Genomic DNA, 20,620 nt, shown 5'->3' with positions numbered 1-20,620 from the left:
ATCAACATGGACCAGGAGAATAATGGTTAGGAAGAGAATGGATGGGTAACTCTTTGGGCAATAGGGATGGTTATTACATATAAATAGCTTTTTCGGTACAATCAAATATTTCCTTAGAAGATAAATGTACGTGTTATAGAAAAAGTGAAGAATAAAATGTCCTTTATTACAGAGATGGTCTAAATACGCCAATAACCTAAAAGTACTGTATAAGCATACAGATTAAATATTTTCAAACATATTTAAACCATATAATTCACCCTCAAAACAAGGGAAAAAATAATTCAATAAATATCTATAAGGAATAAACAAGGTTCATACCAGAATAGTTGGCACTGGGATCCCTTGACTCCCTGGGATCTCCGGAAATCTTCATGGGTATGGATAAATAGGTCCCAATACTGTAGTCCTTTCTGGTTTGTTTTCGAATGGAGTCACACAACCAGCGCCACGCATTTCGACCTCCCACTGGGTGTTTGTCAAGGCGTGGTGTGTGTTTGTGTGTGTGTGTATATATAATATATATTATTCCCCATATCAATTAAAAAGGCTTAAAACTATATAAAAACAACTTAAGTCATCAATCGCTTTGCTGGTTCTAATAATTTCACTTGTGATTGTGAGGAGACCTGAAAAACACGCACTGTTAGTGTGTCTTGGGAAGCACAGGCCTATATTACAAATGAATAATATGGTGTAATTCTCTGCAATGTGGTTTTACACTTGATTAGAAACAAATAACTTTTTTCTTCCACTTGTGTATGTGTCTATGCAGGTTACATGGCTGCTATGAGGCCCTCTGGGCTGGTCAGGTGGTTGATGCTTTGGTGGATCTGACGGGCAGTTTGGTGGAGAGATGGTCCTTTGATGTGGCAGAGGAGAGTGTTGGGGAAAAAATGCTCAGCAGGATGTTGGATTTGAAGGCGAGATGTGCAATGAGCTGTACTGTCCTCCACCGTAAAGAAGGTAAGAGGCATTTCCAGAGGATGAGTGAATAAAGAATTCACCCACCCAAGTCTCCATAACATTAGCACAGCAAATAATAAAAAAATAAAAAGTCACACCATAACATTGGCCCAGTTTAATTGAACTGTTAATACCTTTAAACCTCTCTTCACCATAATCTTGGGCTCCTTTGTTTTGAATATGTGTAAACTATATTGTGTAGAATATGAAACTAGCATTCAGAAATGTGTAATGTGTTGTGACATTGTTTACTTTTGCTGTACAGCTATTTGCAAGAAATTAAATGTGTGTGCATATATATATATATATATATATATATATATATATATAAATAAATAAATGTTCAATTTTAATTAAAATAGGGTTTACATAATTTGTAATATAAACAAAAAGCCAAGTCCATCAAGTCTAATCTATTATACCGTAAGTTGTAATTGGTGATCCAGATGAAGGAAACACAAAATGCCAGTGAGACAGCCACTAATTTGCCTTTACGGTAGTGAACACAATGTTTATTTACTCCTTGAATATCACATTTGCACATAGTGTGTGTTAAAAATACAACTATTTTCTAAAGTACCCTCAGCCAAATATTCACCTACGCTCTTTTCTGTCCTTGGTATTTTCCTCCCTGTACTCTTGTCTTGAGAGTAAACCAGTCAGGTTATTGGTTTAGCACACAGGTTGTCAAACTTGGACTTCAGAACCCCAAACTACATGTTTTCCAGGTCTCCTCACAGAAATCTATCTATGTCGTTTGTGTGTACATTACTTATGCGGATATTAAAAATGGTGTTGTAAACTTATAGTTTATTTTGACTCTACATACAGTATATGCAGTCTGCTCCGGTTTTATATTGTCCTATATAATGTATTGTGTCTGATACTAGGTGCTGAAGATTTAGGTGAATTTCATGCCTTCACTATAACAGACCTCCAACGTGCAGTTACAGTGTTTGGCCAAGAGCTGCTTTTGCTTCGTGTGCACAATCCCTGGGGCCGAAGCTGTTGGGGAGGATCCTGGGAGAAAAGGTGAGTGGTAGTTACAGAGAATGTTATTATCATGGTTTGTTTGTTTATATGGCGCCACAAGGGTTCCGCAGCATCTAACAAAGTACCTAAACAAATGAGTAAAACAAAACAGAAACTACAAGACAATGTAGAAGTATGAAGACCATGATTATTAGAGCCTAAACTCAGAGTGTACGCCGGGACTTCTGGGTCAGGTCATGCAGACTGGAGACAGAAAAAGATAAAATTATATTAATTAAAAATGTACTTAATACAAGTACTCTAAATCAGTTATATGAGAAACACATTTGAAATTAAAGCCAGACCAAAAGGTCCCAATACACATTAGTGTTTTACTTTTAGACTTCCCAGCACTCTCCCTGTCTGTGATTACTGTCCAGATGTGGTATATTTGTATAGGACCACTGAAGTTTGATGGAGTTTCTGTATAGCAGAGCAAACAAGTCTGGAGTCTTAAGAAAAGCTTGTAACCCAGTAGCCACAATGCTCCCAGACTAGCAGTTTTCAGACACACACACACACACACACACACACACACACACACACACACACACACACACACACACACACACACACACACACACACACACACACACACACACACACACACACACACACACACACACACACACTTTATATAAACAATAGGCTTTAATCCACAGCACTCATACTTCTGCTGTGCCAGTGATATTGTGCCTACACCATTTTAAATAAAAAAGAAATCATACAAATTCAATAACACTTCAAACTGTAATTCATTTGATTTCAGGGAATGCTAGCTCCAAAACATTGCATTAATTTGTCAAGCTGACTAGCCCCTCCACGGCCACTCCCCATTGGTCACATCTATATCTATATAGTCACACACACACACACATACATATAGAAATCATCTGCACTCGCCATTCCTAGGAATGGGGTGCACAGCTGCACTCACCATTCCCAGGTTGGGGTGCAGTGACCTGTGACCACATTGCTTAAATAAAAACCAGACAGCCCCAGTTTTAGCTTAGGTACTCCAACTTGTGCCCGCTGTTTTCCTAGTTGTTTTATGGCTGATATGCTTGGTGACTGTCTCACCATTAAAAGCTGGTGTGCAGGTGAGCTTTAAACCAGTTAGCATATCTCAAGTGAGATTTCTCTAACGTCCTAGTGGATGCTGGGGACTCCGTCAGGACCATGGGGAATAGCGGGCTCCGCAGGAGACAGGGCACATCTAAAAAGCTTTTTAGGTCACATGGTGTGTACTGGCTCCTCCCCCTATGACCCTCCTCCAAGCCTCAGTTAGGTTTTTGTGCCCGTCCGAGAAGGGTGCAATCTGGATGGCTCTCTTAAAGAGCTGTTTGGAAAAGTTTTTTTTAGGTTTTCACTCAGTGATTCCTGCTGGCAACAGGATCACTGCAACGAGGGACTTAGGGGAGAGATCTCCAACTCACCTGCGTGCAGGATGGATTGGGATCTTAGGCTACTGGACACTGAGCTCCAGAGGGAGTCGGAACACAGGTCAGCCTGGGGTTCGTCCCGGAGCCGCGCCGCCGATCCCCCTTACAGACGCTGAAGACGGCAGAGACGGAGGTCCGGAAACAGGCGGCAGAAGACTTCACAGTCTTCAGAGAGGTAGCGCACAGCACTGCAGCTGTGCGCCATTGTTGTCACACGGCTCACTGACATGGTCACGGAGGGTGCAGGGCGCTGCTGGGGGCGCCCTGGGCAGCAATATAAATACCTATTTGGCAAAATAAATACATCACATATAGCCATTAAGGCTATATGTATGTATTTTAACCCAGGCCAGTTCTTAAAAAACCGGGAGGAAAAGCCCGCCGATAAAGGGGCGGAGCTTATTCTCCTCAGCACACAGCGCCATTTTCCCTCACAGAAAGGCTGAGGGGAAGGCTCCCATGCTCTCCCCTGCACTGCACTGCAGAAACAGGGTTAAAACAGAGAGGGGGGGCACTGATTTGGCGATATAAATATATATTAAATGCTATAAGGGAGGAACACTTATATAAAGGTTGTCCCTGTATAATTATAGCATTTTGGTGTGTGCTGGCAAACTCTCCCTCTGTCTCCCCAAAGGGCTAGTGGGTCCTGTCCTCTATCAGAGCATTCCCTGTGTGTGTGCTGTAAGTCGGTACGTGTGTGTCGACATGTATGAGGAAAATGTTGGTGAGGAGGCAGAGCAAATTGCCTGTAATGGTGATGTCACTCTCTAGGGAGTCGACACCAGAATGGATGGCTTACTTGTGGAAGTACGTGATCATGTCAACACGCTGCAAGCCGGTTGACGACATGAGACGACCGGCAAACAAATTAGTACCTGTCCAGGCGTCTCAGACACCGTCAGGGGCTTGTAAAAACGCCCATTTACCTCACGGACACTGACTCCAGTGTCGACGGTGAAGAAACAAACGTATTTTCCTTTAGGGCCACACGTTACATGTTAAGGGCATGAAGGAGGTGTTACATATTTCTGATACTACAAGTACCACAAATAAGGGTATTTTGTAGGGTGTGAATAAACTACTTGTAGTTTTGCCTGAATCAGATAAATTAAATGAAGTGTGTGGTGATACGTGGGGTTCCTCCGATAGAAAGTTATGGGCGGTATACCCTTTCCCGCCAGAAGTAAGGGCGAGTTGGGAAACACACCTTAGGGTGGATAAGGCGCTCACACGCTTATAAAAACAAGTGGCGTTACCGTCTCCAGATACGGCCGCCCTCAAGGAGCCAGCTGATAAGAAGCTGAAAAATAGCCTAAGAAGTATATACACACATACTGGTGTTATACTACGACCAGCAATCGCCTCAGACTGGATGTGCAGCGCTGAGGGGGCTTGGTCGGATTTCCTGACTGAAAATTTTGATACCCTTGACAGGGACAAGATTTTATTGTCTATAGAGCATTTTAAGGATGCATTTCTATATATGCGTGATGCGCAGAGGGATATTTGCATTCTGGCATCAAGAGTAAATGTGATGTCCATATCTGCCAGACGAAGACACGACAGTGGTCAGGTGAGGCAGATTCCAGACGGCACATGGAAGTATTGCCGTATAAAGGGGCGGTCCATCGGACCTGGTGGCCATGGCAACAGCTGAAAAATCCACCTTTTGTTACCCCGAGTCACATCTCAACAGAAAAGGACACAGTCTTTTCAGTCTCAGTCCTTTCGTCTCCATACGGGCAGGCGGGCAAAGGCCAGTCATATCTGCTCAGGGGTAGAGGAAAGGGAAGAAGACTGCAGCAAGCAGCCCATTCCCAGGAACAGAAGCCCTTCACAGCTTCTGCCAAGTCCGCAGCATGACGCTGGGGCAGTACAAGCGGACTCAGGTGCGGTAGGGGGTCATCTCAAGAGTTTCAGCACGCAGTGGGCTCACTTGCAAGGGGACTCCTGGATCCTACATGTAGTATCCCAGGTGTACATTGGAAATTCGAGATGTCTCCTCCTCACAAGTTCCGGAAGTCTGTTTTACCAACGTCTACCTCCGACAGGGAGGTAGTATTGGAAACAATTCACAGGCTGTATTCCCAGCAGGGGATAATCAAAGTACCCCTCCTACAACAAGGGAGGGGGTATTATTCCACACTATATTGTGGTACTGAAGCCAAACGGCTCGGTGAGATCTGAAATATTTGAACACTTACATACAAGCGTTCAAATCAAGATGGAGTCACTCAGAGCAGTGATAGCGAACCAGGAAGGGGACGATATGGTGTCACTGGATATCAGGGACACTTACCTACATGTCCAAAATTGCCCTTCTCACCAAGGGTACCTCAGGTTCGTGGTACAGAACTGTCACTATCAGTTCAGACGCTGCCGTTTGGATTGTCCACGGCGCCACGGGTCTTTACCAAGGTAATGGCCGAAATGATGATTCTTCTTAAAAGAAACTGGTACGCTTACCTGATAAGGGCAAGGTCCAGAGAACAGTTGGAGGTCGGAGTAGCACTATCTTTAATAGTTCTACGACAGCACGAGTGGATTCTAAATATTCCAAAATCGCAGCTTTTCCGAGGACACGTCTACTGTTCCTAGGGATGATTCTGGACACAGTCCAGAAAAAGGTGTTTCTCCCAGAGGAGAAAGCCAGGGAGTTATCCAAGCTAATCGGGATCCTCCTAAAACCAGGAAAAGTGTCAGTGCATCATTGCACAAGAGTCCTGGTAAAAATGGTGGCTTATTACGAAGCAATTCCATTCGGCAGATTTCACGCAAGAACTCTTCAGTGGGATCTGCTGGACAAATGGTCCGGATCGCATCTTCAGATGCATCAGCGGATAACCCTATATCTAAGGACAAGGGTGTCTCTCCTGTGGTGATTACAGAGTGCTCATCTTCTAGAGGGCCACAGATTCAGCATTCAGGATTGGATGCTGGTGACCACGGAGGCCAGCCTGAGAGGCTGGGGAGCAGTCACACAGGGAAAAAATTTCCAGGAAAGTGTGATCAAGTCTGGAGAATTCTCTCCACATAGATGGAGTTAAGAGCAAAATTATAATGCTCTAAACTTAGCAAGACCTCTGCTTCAAGGTCAGCCGGTATTGATCCAGTGGGATAACATCACGGCAGTCGCCCACGTAAACAGAAAGGGCGGCACAAGAAGCTGGAGGGCAGTGAAAAAACTGCAAGGATTTTTCGCTAGGCGGAAAATCATGTGATAGCACTGTCAGCAGTGTTCTCTCCGGGAGTGGACGACTGGGAAGCAGACTTCCTCAGCAGGCATGACCTCCACCCGGGAGAGTGGGAACTTCATAGGGAAGTTTTTCCGCATGATTGTGAACCATTGGCAAAGACCAAAGGTGGAAATGATGGCGTCCCGCCCGAACAAAAAACGGGACAGGGATTGCGCCAGGTCATGAGACCTTCAGGCGATAGCTGTGGATGTCCTGGTAACACCGTGGGTGTAACAGTCGGTGTATGTGTTCCCTCCTCTGCTTCTCATAACCAAGGTATTGAGAATTATAAGACATAGAGGAGTATGAACTATACTCGTGACTCCGGATTGGCCAAGAGGGACTTGGTACCCGGAACTTCAAGAGATGCTCACAGAGGACTAAGGGCCTGGGGAGCTAAGAAGGGACTTGCTTCAGCAGGTACCATGTCTATTCCAAGACTTACCGCGGCTGCGTTTGACGGCATGGCGGTTGAATGCCGGATCCTGAAGGAAAAAGGCATTCCATAAGAGGTCATACCTACCCTGGTCAAAGCCAGGAAGGAGGTGACCGCACAACGTCATCACCACATGTGGTGAAAATATGTTGCGTGGGTGAGGCCAGGAAGGCCCCACGAAGAAAATTCAACTAGGTCGATTTCTACACTTCCTGAAAACAGGAGTGTTTTGAGCCTAAAATTGGGGTTCTTTAAGGTTTTAAGTTTCGGCCCTGTAGAATTTCTTCCGGAAAGAATTGACTTCAGTTCCTGAAGTCCAGATTGTCAAGGGAGTATTGCATATACACCCCTTTTTTGTGCCTTTAGTGGCACCGTGTGATCTCAACATAGTGTTGGGATTCCTTAAAATCATATTGGTTTGAACCGCTCAAATCTGTGGATTTGAAATATCTCACATGGAAAGTGAACATGCTGTTGACCAATATCTCACATGGACAGTGACCATGCTGTTGGTCCTGGCCTCGGCCAGGCGATTGTCAGAATGGGCGGCTTTGTCTTATAAAAGCCATATTTAATTTTCCATTCGGACAGGGCAGAACTGGGACTCGTCTCCAGTTTTCTTCCTAAGGGGGTGTCAGGTTTTCACCTGAAACAACCTATTATGGTGCCTGCGGCTACTAGGGACTTGGAGGACTCCAAGTTACTAGACGTTGTCAGGACCCTAAAAATATATTTATATATATATAGTTTAGGACGGCTGGAGTCAGAAAGTCTGACTTGCTGTTTATATTGTATGCATCCAACAAGATGGGTGCTCCTGCGTCTAAACAGACGATTGCACGTTGGATCTGTAGCACAATCCAACTTGCACATTCTGTGGCAGGCCTGCCACAGCCTAAATCTGTAAAGGCCCACTCCACTAGGACAGTGGGCGCATCTTGGGCGGCTGCCCGAGGGGTCTCGGCATTACAACTTTGCCGAGCAACTACGTGGTCAGGGGAGAACACGTTTGTAAAAGTTTACAAATTTGATACTCTGGCTAAGGAGGACCTGGAGTTCTCTCATTCGGTGCTGCAGAGTCATCCGCACTCTCCCGCCCGTTTGGGAGCTTTGGTATAATCCCCATGGTCCTGACGGAGTCCCCAGCATCCACTAGGACGTTAGAGAAAATAAGAATTTACTTACCGATAATTCTATTTCTCGTAGTCCATAGTGGATGCTGGGCGCCCATCCCAAGTGCGGATTGTCTGCAATGCTTGTACATAGTTATTGTTACAAAAATCGGGTTATTACTATTGTTGTGAGCCATCTTTCAGAGGCTACTTCGTTTTGTTATCATACTGTTAACTGGGTTCAGATCACAAGTTGTACGGTGTGATTGGTGTGGCTGGTATGAGTCTTACCCGGGATTCAAGATCCTTCCTTATTGTGTACGCTCGTCCGGGCACAGTACCTAACTGAGGCTTGGAGGAGGGTCATAGGGGGAGGAGCCAGTACACACCATGTGACCTAAAAAGCTTTTTAGATGTGCCCTGTCTCCTGCGGAGCCCGCTATTCCCCATGGTCCTGACGGAGTCCCCAGCATCCACTACGGACTACGAGAAATAGAATTATCGGTAAGTAAATTCTTATTTTTTTAATGTGATAGCAATAGTCATGTTTATAATTCTGAGTGATAAAGTTGAAACTTGCAGACAAATGGGGTCCTTTGACGGGGGCTGCAAATTCTATGTTTCATTATATTAACAAAAACTCCATTGTTTATTATGCAGTTTATCGCAGCAGTGCGATCAGGGTCAGAACTGCGCATGTGCCAGCGCCACAGTGCGCTGGCGCATGCCAGACGGCCGAAGGTTGTCGCTGCGCCACGATCGCCTCTGTCTGATTGACAGGTAGAGGTGGTCGCTGGGGGGGGGGGGGGGGGGGGAGTGGAACTGTGGCGTTTGGCCACCGTTTCGTGGGCGCGGTCCGGCCAAGGCAGGCATTGCCGGGCCTGGGGGGGGGGGGGGGTCCGCTGCGGGTGCGTGACATCACACGCAGCCGCTGCAGGTCGGAGAGCGACGAGTAGCTTTACTGGCCAGCACGCTAAAGCTGTGCTGGTCAGGAGCTACTCCTAAAGTGCAAAAGCATCGCCACTGTGCAATGCTTTTGCACTTCTGCGAGGCAGGATAGCCCGGTGCTGGGCGTCCCCCGCATGTCTATGGTCAGGATCGTAGCCCTGCAAAATTTTGCAAGGCTGTGATCAACTTGGAATCACCCCCTATTTCTCTGACGTCCTAGTGGATGCTGGGTACTCCGTAAGGACCATGGGGAATAGACGGGCTCCGCAGGAGACTGGGCACTCTAAAAGAAAGATTAGGTACTATCTGGTGTGCACTGGCTCCTCCCTCTATGCCCCTCCTCCAGACCTCAGTTAGAATCTGTGCCCGGCTCGAGCTGGTTGCACACTAGGGGCTCTCCTGAGCTTCTAGTAAAGAAAGTATTTGTTAGGTTTTTTATTTTCAGTGAGATCTGCTGGCAACAGACTCACTGCTACGAGGGACTTAGGGGAGAGAAGCGAACCTACCTGCTTGCAGCTAGCTTGGGCTTCTAGGCTACTGGACACCATTAGCTCCAGAGGGATCGAACACAGGCCCAGCCTCGGTCGTCTGGTCCCGGAGCCGTGCCGCCGTCCCCCTTGCAGAGCCAGAAGCAAAAAGAACATCCTGGAAATCGGCGGCTGAAGACTCCGGTCTTCATTAAGGTAGCGCACAGCAGTGCAGCTGTGCGCCATTGCTCCCTATGCACACCACATACTCCGGTCACTGATGGGTGCAGGGCGCTGGGGGGGGGGGGGGGGGCGCCCTGGGCTGCAATTAGAGTACCTTACATTGGCAAACAGCACATAATATAGTCTAAAAAACTATATATGTGCAAAAATCCCCCGCCATAATATAAATATAAGAGCGGGAGAAGTCCGCCGAGAAGGGGGCTGGGCTATCTCCCTCAGCACACTGGCGCCATTTCCTCTTCACAGCTCCGCTGGAAGACAGCTCCCCAGGCTCTCCCCTGCAGTTTCCAGGCTCAAAGGGTAAAAAAAGAGAGGGGGGGCACTAAATTTAGGCGCAAACTGTATATGTAAAGCAGCTATAGGGAAAAATCACTTTGTGTTAGTGTAAATCCCTAATTATATAGCGCTGTGGTGTGTGCTGGCATACTCTCTCTCTGTCTCCCCAAAGGACTTTGTGGGGTCCTGTCCTCAGTCAGAGCATTCCCTGTGTGTGTGCGGTGTGTCGGTACGGCTGTGTCGACATGTTTGATGAGGAGGCTTATGTGGAGGCGGAGCAGGTGCCGATAAGTGTGATGTCACCCCCTGCGGGGTCGACACCTGAGTGGATGGATATGTGGAAGGTATTAACCGACAGTGTCAACTCCTTACATAAAAGGTTCGATGACGCAGCTTTGGGACAGCCGGCATCTCAGCCCGCGCCTGCCCAGGCATCTCAGAGGCCGTCAGGGGCTCAAAAACGCCCGCTACCTCAGATGGCTGACACAGATGTCGACACGGAGTCTGACTCCAGTGTCGACGAGGATGAGACAAATATACAATCCACTAGGGCCATCCGATGTATGATTACGGCAATGAAAAATGTGTTGCACATTTCTGACATTAACCCGGTTACCACAAAAAAGGGTATTATGTTTGGGGAGAAAAAGCAGCCAGTGACTTTTCCCCCATCTGATGAGTTAAACGAATTGTGTGAAGAAGCGTGGGGTTCCCCAGATAAGAAACTGGTAATTTCTAAGCGATTACTAATGGCGTACCCTTTCCCGCCAACGGATAGGTTATGCTGGGAGACATCCTCTAAGGTGGACAAGGCGCTCACACGCTTATCAAAAAAGGTGGCACTGCCGTCTCAGGATACGGCCACCTTAAAGGAGCCTGCAGATAGAAAGCAGGAGGCTATCCTGAAGTCTGTGTATACACACTCAGGTACTATACTGAGACCTGCTATTGCTTCAGCATGGATGTGTAGTGCTGCAGCAGCATGGTCTGATTCCCTGTCAGATAACATTGATTCCCTTGACAGGGACACTATTTTGCTAACTATAGAGCATTTCTCTGACGTCCTAGTGGATGCTGGGACTCCGTCAGGACCATGGGGATTAGCGGCTCCGCAGGAGACAGGGCACAAAAATAAAGCTTTAGGATCAGGTGGTGTGCACTGGCTCCTCCCCCTATGACCCTCCTCCAAGCCTCAGTTAGGTTTTTGTGCCCGTCCGAGCAGGGTGCAATCTAGGTGGCTCTCCTAAAGAGCTGCTTAGAAAAAGTTTTTAGGTTTTTTATTTTCAGTGAGTCCTGCTGGCAACAGGCTCACTGCATCGAGGGACTTAGGGGAGAGAAGTGAACTCACCTGCGTGCAGGATGGATTGGCTTCTTAGGCTACTGGACACCATTAGCTCCAGAGGGATCGAACACAGGCCCAGCCATGGAGTCCGGTCCCGGAGCCGCGCCGCCGACCCCCCTTGCAGATGCCGAAGATTGAAGAGGTCCAGAAACAGGCGGCAGAAGACTTTTCAGTCTTCATGAGGTAGCGCACAGCACTGCAGCTGTGCGCCATTGTTGTCAGCACACTTCACACAGCGGTCACTGAGGGTGCAGGGCGCTGGGGGGGGCGCCCTGGGCAGCAATGTATAATACCTTTCTTATGGCTAAAAATACATCACATATAGCCCTTGAGGCTATATGGATGTATTTAACCCCTGCCAGATCTCACAAACTCCGGGAGAAGAGCCCGCCGAAATAGGGGGCGGGGCTTATTCTCCTCAGCACACAGCGCCATTTTCCTGCTCAGCTCCGCTGTGAGGAAGGCTCCCAGGACTCTCCCCTGCACTGCACTACAGAAACAGGGTAAAACAGAGAGGGGGGGCACTTTTTTTGGCGATATTACTATATTTAAGCTGCTATAAGGATACAACACTTATATAGGGTTGTTCCCATATATATTATAGCGCTTGGGTGTGTGCTGGCAAACTCTCCCTCTGTCTCCCCAAAGGGCTAGTGGGGTCCTGTCTTCAATAGAGCATTCCCTGTGTGTCTGCTGTGTGTCGGTACGTGTGTGTCGACATGTATGAGGACGATGTTGGTGTGGAGGCAGAGCAATTGCCGGTAATGGTGATGTCGCCCCCCAGGGAGTCGACACCGGAATGGATGGCTTTGTTTATGGAATTACGTGATAATGTCAGCACATTACAAAAATCAGTTGACGACATGAGACGGCCGGCAAACCAGTTAGTACCTGCCCAGGCGTCTCAAACACCGTCAGGGGCTGTAAAACGCCCTTTACCTCAGTCGGTCGACACAGACCCAGACACGGACACTGAATCTAGTGTCGACGGTGAAGAAACAAACGTATTTTCCAGTAGGGCCACACGTTATATGATCACGGCAATGAAGGAGGCTTTACATATCTCTGATACTGCAAGTACCACAAAAAGGGGTATTATGTGGGGTGTGAAAAAACTACCTGTAGTTTTTCCTGAATCAGAGGAATTGAATGATGTATGTGATGAAGCGTGGGTTAACCCAGATAGAAAAGTGCTAATTTCAAAAAAGTTATTGGCATTATACCCTTTCCCGCCAGAGGTTAGGGCGCGCTGGGAAACACCCCCTAGGGTGGATAAGGCGCTCACACGCTTATCAAAACAAGTGGCGTTACCGTCTCCTGATACGGCCGCCCTCAAGGATCCAGCTGATAGGAGGCTGGAAACTACCCTAAAAAGTATATACACACATACTGGTGTTATACTGCGACCAGCCATCGCCTCAGCCTGGATGTGCAGTGCTGGGGTGGTCTGGTCGGATTCCCTGACTGAAAATATTGATACCCTGGATAGGGACAGTATTTTATTGACTTTAGAGCAATTAAAGGATGCTTTTCTTTATATGCGAGATGCTCAGAGGGATATTTGCACTCTGGCATCGAGAGTAAGTGCGATGTCCATATCTGCCAGAAGAAGTTTATGGACGCGACAGTGGTCAGGTGATGCGGATTCCAAACGGCATATGGAAGTATTGCCGTATAAAGGGGAGGAATTATTTGGCGTGGGTCTATCGGATCTGGTGGCCACGGCAACTGCCGGGAAATCCACCTTTTTACCTCAGACCCCCTCCCAACAGAAAAAGACACCGTCTTTTCAGCCGCAGTCCTTTCGGTCCTATAAGAACAAGCGGGCAAAAGGACAGTCATATCTGCCCCGAGGCAGAGGAAAGTGTAAGAGAGGGCAGCAAGCAGCTCCTTCCCAGGAACAGAAGCCCTCCCCGGGTTCTGCAAAGCCCTCAGCATGACGCTGGGGCTTTACAAGCGGACTCAGGAGCGGTGGGGGGTCGACTCAAGAATTTCAGCGCGCAGTGGGCTTGCTCACAGGTGGACCCCTGGATCCTGCAGGTAGTATCTCAGGGTTACAGGTTGGAATTCGAGAAGTCTCCCCCTCGCGGGTTCCTAAAGTCTGCTTTGCCAACGTCTCCCTCAGACAGGGCGACGGTATTGGAAGCCATTCACAAGCTGTTTTCTCAGCAGGTGATAGTCAAGGTACCCCTCCTACAACAGGGAAAGGGGTATTACTCCACGCTATTTGTGGTACCGAAGCCGGACGGCTCGGTAAGACCTATTCTAAATCTGAAATCTTTGAACCTGTACATACAAAAATTCAAGTTCAAGATGGAGTCACTCAGAGCAGTGATAGCGAATCTGGAAGAAGGGGACTTTATGGTGTCCCTGGACATCAAGGATACTTACCTGCATGTCCCAATTTGCCCTTCACACCAAGGGTACCTCAGGTTCGTGGTGCAAAACTGTCATTATCAGTTTCAGACGCTGCCGTTTGGATTGTCCACGGCACCTCGGGTCTTTACCAAGGTAATGGCCGAGATGATGTTTCTTCTGCGAAGAAAAGGCGTATTAATTATCCCTTACTTGGACGATCTCCTGATAAGGGCAAGGTCCAGAGAACAGCTGGAAGACGTAGTAGCACTAACCCAAGTAGTGCTGCAACAGCACGGGTGGATTCTGAATTTTCCAAAATCTCAATTGAACCCGACGACACGTCTGCTGTTCCTGGGAATGATTCTGGACACGGTTCAGAAAAAGGTGTTTCTTCCGGAGGAGAAAGCCAGGGAGTTATCCGAACTTGTCAGGAACCTCCTAAAACCAGGAAAAGTGTCTGTGCATCAATGCACAAGAGTCCTGGGAAAGATGGTGGCTTCTTACGAAGCGATTCCATTCGGCAGATTCCACGCACGAACTTTTCAGTGGGATCTGCTGGACAAATGGTCCGGATCGCATCTGCAGATGCATCAGCGGATAACCTTATCGCCACGGACAAGGGTGTCTCTTCTGTGGTGGTTGCAGAGTGCTCATCTGTTAGAGGGCCGCAGATTCGGCATACAGGACTGGGTCCTGGTGACCACGGATGCCAGTCTGAGAGGCTGGGGAGCGGTCACACAGGGAAGAAACTTCCAGGGAGTATGGTCAAGCCTGGAGATGTCTCTTCACATAAATATACTGGAGCTAAGAGCGATTTACAATGCTCTAAGCCTGGCAAAACCCCTGCTTCAGGGTCAGCCGGTGTTGATCCAGTCGGACAACATCACGGCAGTCGCCCACGTAAACAGACAGGGCGGCACAAGAAGCGGGAGAGCAATGGCAGAAGCTGCAAGGATTCTTCGCTGGGCGGAAGATCATGTGATAGCACTGTCAGCAGTGTTCATTCCGGGAGTGGACAACTGGGAAGCAGACTTCCTCAGCAGACACGATCTACACCCGGGAGAGTGGGGACTTCATCCAGAAGTCTTCCACATGATTGTGAACCGTTGGGAAAAACCAAAGGTGGATATGATGGCGTCTCGCCTCAACAAAAAACTGGACAGGTATTGCGCCAGGTCAAGAGACCCTCAGGCAATAGCTGTGGACGCTCTGGTAACACCGTGGGTGTTCCAGTCAGTGTATGTGTTTCCTCCTCTGCCTCTCATACCAAAAGTACTGAGAATTATACGGCAAAGGGGAGTAAGAACGATACTCGTGGCTCCGGATTGGCCAAGAAGAACTTGGTACCCGGAACTTCAGGAGATGCTCACGGAAGATCCGTGGCCTCTACCTCTAAGACGGGACCTGCTTCAGCAGGGACCGTGTCTATTCCAAGACTTACCGCGGCTGCGTTTGACGGCATGGCGGTTGAACGCCGAATTCTAAGGGAAAAAGGCATTCCGGAAGAGGTCATTCCTACACTGGTAAAAGCCAGGAAGGAGGTGACTGCACAACATTATCACCGCATTTGGAGAAAATATGTTGCGTGGTGTGAGGCCAGGAAGGCCCCCACGGAGGAATTTCAACTGGGTCGATTCCTACATTTCCTGCAAACAGGATTGTCTATGGGCCTCAAATTGGGGTCCATTAAGGTTCAAATTTCGGCCCTGTCGATTTTCTTCCAGAAAGAATTGGCTTCAGTTCCTGAAGTCCAGACTTTTGTAAAAGGAGTACTACATATACAGCCCCCGGTTGTGCCCCCAGTGGCTCCGTGGGACCTTAATGTAGTTTTGGATTTTCTCAAATCCCATTGGTTTGAGCCACTCAAATCGGTGGATTTGAAATATCTTACGTGGAAAGTAACCATGCTACTGGCCCTGGCTTCAGCCAGGAGAGTATCAGAATTGGCGGCTTTATCGTATAAAAGCCCATATTTGATTTTCCATTCGGACAGGGCAGAACTGCGGACGCGTCCTCAGTTTCTGCCTAAGGTGGTGTCAGCGTTTCACCTGAACCAGCCTATTGTGGTGCCTGCGGCTACTAGCGATTTGGAGGATTCCAAGTTGCTGGACGTTGTCCGGGCATTGAAAATATATATTTCAAGGACGGCTGGAGTCAGAAAATCTGACTCGCTGTTTATACTGTATGCACCCAACAAGCTGGGTGCTCCTGCTTCTAAGCAGACGATTGCTCGTTGGATTTGTAGCACAATTCAACTTGCACATTCTGTGGCAGGCCTGCCACAGCCTAAATCTGTCAAGGCCCATTCCACAAGGAAGGTGGGCTCATCCTGGGCGGCTGCCCGAGGGGTCTCGGCATTACAACTCTGCCGAGCAGCTACGTGGTCGGGGGAGAACACGTTTGTAAAATTCTACAAATTTGATACCCTGGCTAAAGAGGACCTGGAGTTCTCTCATTCGGTGCTGCAGAGTCATCCGCACTCTCCCGCCCGTTTGGGAGCTTTGGTATAATCCCCATGGTCCTGACGGAGTCCCAGCATCCACTAGGACGTCAGAGAAAATAAGATTTTACTTACCGATAAATCTATTTCTCGTAGTCCGTAGTGGATGCTGGGCGCCCATCCCAAGTGCGGATTGTCTGCAATACTTGTACATAGTTATTGTTACAAAAAAATCGGGTTGTTATTGTTGTGAGCCGTCTGTTCAGAGGCTCCTACGTTTGTCATACTGTTAACTGGGATCAGATCACAAGTTGTACGGTGTGATTGGTGTGGCTGGTATGAGTCTTACCCGGGATTCAAAATCCTTCCTTATTGTGTACGCTCGTCCGGGCACAGTATCCTAACTGAGGCTTGGAGGAGGGTCATAGGGGGAGGAGCCAGTGCACACCACCTGATCCTAAAGCTTTATTTTTGTGCCCTGTCTCCTGCGGAGCCGCTAATCCCCATGGTCCTGACGGAGTCCCAGCATCCACTACGGACTACGAGAAATAGATTTATCGGTAAGTAAAATCTTATTATTAAAGACGTAGTCTTATATATGAGAGATGCACAGAGGGACATTTGCCGGCTGGCATCTAGAATTAATGCAATGTCCATTTCTGCCAGGAGAGTATTATGGACTCGGCAGTGGACAGGTGATGCTGATTCTAAAAGGCACATGGAAGTTTTGCCTTATAAGGGTGAGGAATTGTTTGGGGACGGTCTCTCGGACCTCGTGTCCACAGCAACAGCTGGGAAGTCGACCTTTTTACCTCAGGTCCCCTCACAGCCTAAGAAAGCACCGTATTATCAAGTACAGTCCTTTCAGCCTCAGAAAGGCAAGCGGGTCAGAGGCGCGTCCTTTCTGCCCAGAGGCAGGGGTAGAGGGAAAAAGCTGCACCAGACAGCCAGTTCCCAGGAACAAATATCCTCCCCTGCTTCCACTAAGTCCACCGCATGACGCTGGGGCTCCACAGGTGGAGCCAGGTGCGGTGGGGGCCCGTCTCCGGAACTTCAGCGACCAGTGGGTTCGCTCATAGGTGGATCTCTGGGTTCTACAGGTATCTCAGGGATACAAGCTGGAGATCGAGACGTCTCCCCCTCGCCGTTACCTCAAATCAGCCTTGCCTGCTACTCCCAAGGAAAGGGAGGTATTCCTCTCCTTCAACAGGGACGAGGTTACTATTCCACAATGTTTGTGATACCAAAACCAGACGGTTCGGTGAGACCCATTCTAAATTTGAAATCCTTGAACACTTATATAAGGAAGTTCAAGTTCAAAATAGAATCGCTCAGGGCGGTTATTGCAAGCCTGGAAGAGGGGGATATTATGGTGTCACTGGACATCATGGATGCTTACCTACATGTCCCCATTTACCCACCTCACCAGGAGTACCTCAAGGTTGTGGTACAGAACTGCCATTACCAATTCCAGACGTTGCCGTTTGGTCTGTCCACGGCACCGAGGGTGTGTTCCAAGGTAATGGCCAAAATGATGATACTTCTTCGAAAGAAGGGAGTTATAATTATTCCGTACTTGGACGATCTCCTTATAAAGGCGAGGTCCAAGGAGCAGTCGTTGATCGGAGTAGCACTATCTCAGGAAGTGCTACAACAGCACGGCTGGATTCTGAATATCCCAAAGTCGCAGCTGGTTCCTACGACGCGTCTGCTGATATTGGGCATGTTTCTGGACACAGAACAGTAGAAGGTGTTTCTCCCGGAGGAGAAGGCCAAGGAGTTGTCATCTCTGGTCAGAGACCTCCTGCAACCAAAACAGGTGTCGGTGCATCATTGCACGCGAATCCTGGAAAAGATGGTAGCTTCTTTCGAAGCAATTCCCTTCGGCAGGTTCCTTGCAAGGAACTTTCAGTGGGACCTGTTAGACAAGTGAGGATCGCATCTTCAGATGCATCGGCTGATCACCCTGTCCCCGAGGGCCAGGGTGTCTCTGCTGTGGTGGCTGCAGAGTGCTCATCTTCTCGAGGGACGCAGATTCGGCATTCAGGACTGGGTCCTGGTGACCACGGATGCAAGCCTCCGAAGTTGGGGAGCAGTCACTCAGGGAAGAAACTTCCAAGGACAATGGTCGAGTCAGGAGACTTCCCTACACATAAATATTCTGGACCTAAGGGCCATTTACAATGCCCTAAGGCAAGCAGAACCCCTGCTTCAAAACCAGCCAGTGCTGATTCAGTCAGACAACATCATGGCTGTCGCCCATCTAAACCGACAAGGCGGCACAAGAAGCTGGATGGCGTTGGCAGAAGCCACAAGGATTCTCCGATGGGCGGAGTATCACGTGCTAACACTGTCAGCAGTGTTCATTCCGGGTGTGGAAAACTAGGAAGCAGACTTCCTTAGCAGGCACGACCTCCACCCGGGAGAGTGGGGACTTCATCCAGAAGTCTTCACGCAGATTGTGAACCGTTGGGAACGGCCACAGGTGGACATGATGGCGTCCCGCCTCAACAAAAGCTAAAAAAGTATTGCGCCAGGTCAAGAGACCCTCAGGCGATAGCTGTGGACGCACTAGTGACACCGTGGGTGTACCAGTCGGTTTATGTGTTCCCTCGTCTTCCTCTCATAACCCAAGGTACTGAGGATAGTAAGTAAGAGAGGAGTAAGAACTATACTCGTAGTTCCGGATTGGCCAAGAAGAACTTGGTACCCGGAACTACAAGAAATGATCTCGGAGGACCCATGGCCTCTGTCTCTCAGACAGGACCTGTTACTGCAGGGGCCCTGTCTGTTCCAAGACTTACCGCGGCTGCGTTTGAAGGCTTGGCGGTTGAACGCCGGATCCTAACGGAAAAGGGCGTTCCAGATGAAGTGATTCCTACGCTGTTAAAGGCTAGGAAAGACGCTGCCTGAAGTTCAGACGTTGTTAAGGGAGTGCTGCATATTCGGCCCCCTTTTTATGCCTCCAGTGGCACCTTGGGATCTCAACATAGTGTTGGATTTCCTAAAATCACATTGTTTTGAGCCACTTCAGAACGTGGAGTTGAAGTATCTCACGTGGAAAGTGGTCATATATCTATTTGGCCTTGGCTTCGGCTAGGCGTGTGTCAGAATTGGCGGCTTTGTCGTGTGAAAGCCCTTATCTGATCTTCCATAGGGACAGGGCAGAATTGAGGACTCGTCCCCAATTTCTCCCTAAGTTTGGTATCAGCGTTTCATTTGAACCAACCTATTGTGGTGCCTGCGGCTACTCGGGTCTTGGAGGCTTCTAAGTTGCTGGATGTAGTCCGGGCCCTGAAAATCTATGTTTCCAGGACGGCTAGAGTCAGAAAATACTGACTCGCTGTTTCTCCTGCATGCACCCAACAAGCTGGGTGCTCCTGCTTCTAAGCAGACTATTGCTCGCTGGATCTGTAGCACGATTCACCTTGCACATTCTGCGGCTGGACTGCCGCATCCTAAATCAGTAAAAGCCCATTCCACGAGGAAGGGGGCTCTTCTTAGGCGGCTGCCCAAGGGGTCTCGGCATTACAACTTTGCAGAGCTGCTACCTGGTCGGGGTCAAACACGTTTGCAAAATTCTACAAGTTTGATACCCTGGCTGAGGAGGACCTTGAGTTTGCTCATTCGGTGCTGCAGAGTCATCCGCACTCTCCCGCCCGTTTGGGAGCTTTGGTATAATCCCCATGGTCCTTACGGAGTACCCAGCATCCACTAGGACGTCAGAGAAAATAAGAATTTACTCACCGGTAATTCTATTTCTCATAGTCCGTAGTGGATGCTGGAAGCCCGTCCCAAGTGCGGATTGTCTGCAATACTTGTATATAGTTATTGCTTAACTAAAGGGTTATTGTTATGAGCCATCTGTTCAGTGAGGCTCAGTTGTTATTCATACTGTTAACTGGGTATAGTTATCACGAGTTGTACGGTGTGATTGGTGTGGCTGGTATGAGTCTTACCCTGGATTCCAAATCCTTTCCTTGTAGTGTCAGCTCTTCTGGGCACAGTTTCCCTAACTGAGGTCTGGTAGAGGGGCATAGAGGGAGGAGCCAGTGCACACCAGATAGTACCTAATCTTTCTTTTAGAGTGCCCAGTCTCCTGCGGAGCCCGTCTATTCCCCATGGTCCTTACGGAGTGAGTAAATTCTTATTATTTCTCACCGATCACATTTGTGAATTGGTTGAGTATTTAGGTACGGCTTAGATTGATGTCGGACAAGTTTGTTCTCGGCGTGCGGCCCGACAGCCGCTGTGGTTGCGCTTTTGACAGGCCGAGGCAGAGTCAATACAAGGAATAGAGGCAATGCCTTCTACTGAAG

At 48.4% G+C, this 20,620-nt stretch overlaps 1 protein-coding gene across 1 annotated transcript in view; it reads left to right on the top strand.

Annotated features, from left to right (window-relative positions):
* CAPN10 (calpain 10) overlaps nucleotides 1-20,620 on the top strand; it is a 158,842-nt gene that overhangs the window by 16,534 nt on the left and 121,688 nt on the right. The window contains exons 4-5 of the mRNA XM_063916574.1: nucleotides 776-966; nucleotides 1,857-1,998. Coding sequence (XP_063772644.1) covers nucleotides 776-966; nucleotides 1,857-1,998 — 333 coding nt within the window. The remainder of the gene's footprint in view (nucleotides 1-775; nucleotides 967-1,856; nucleotides 1,999-20,620) is intronic.

Source organism: Pseudophryne corroboree, chromosome 4 (assembly GCF_028390025.1).
Source record: "Pseudophryne corroboree isolate aPseCor3 chromosome 4, aPseCor3.hap2, whole genome shotgun sequence".
NCBI lineage: Eukaryota > Metazoa > Chordata > Amphibia > Anura > Myobatrachidae > Pseudophryne > Pseudophryne corroboree.
This window is presented reverse-complemented; position numbering and strand designations above follow the sequence as displayed.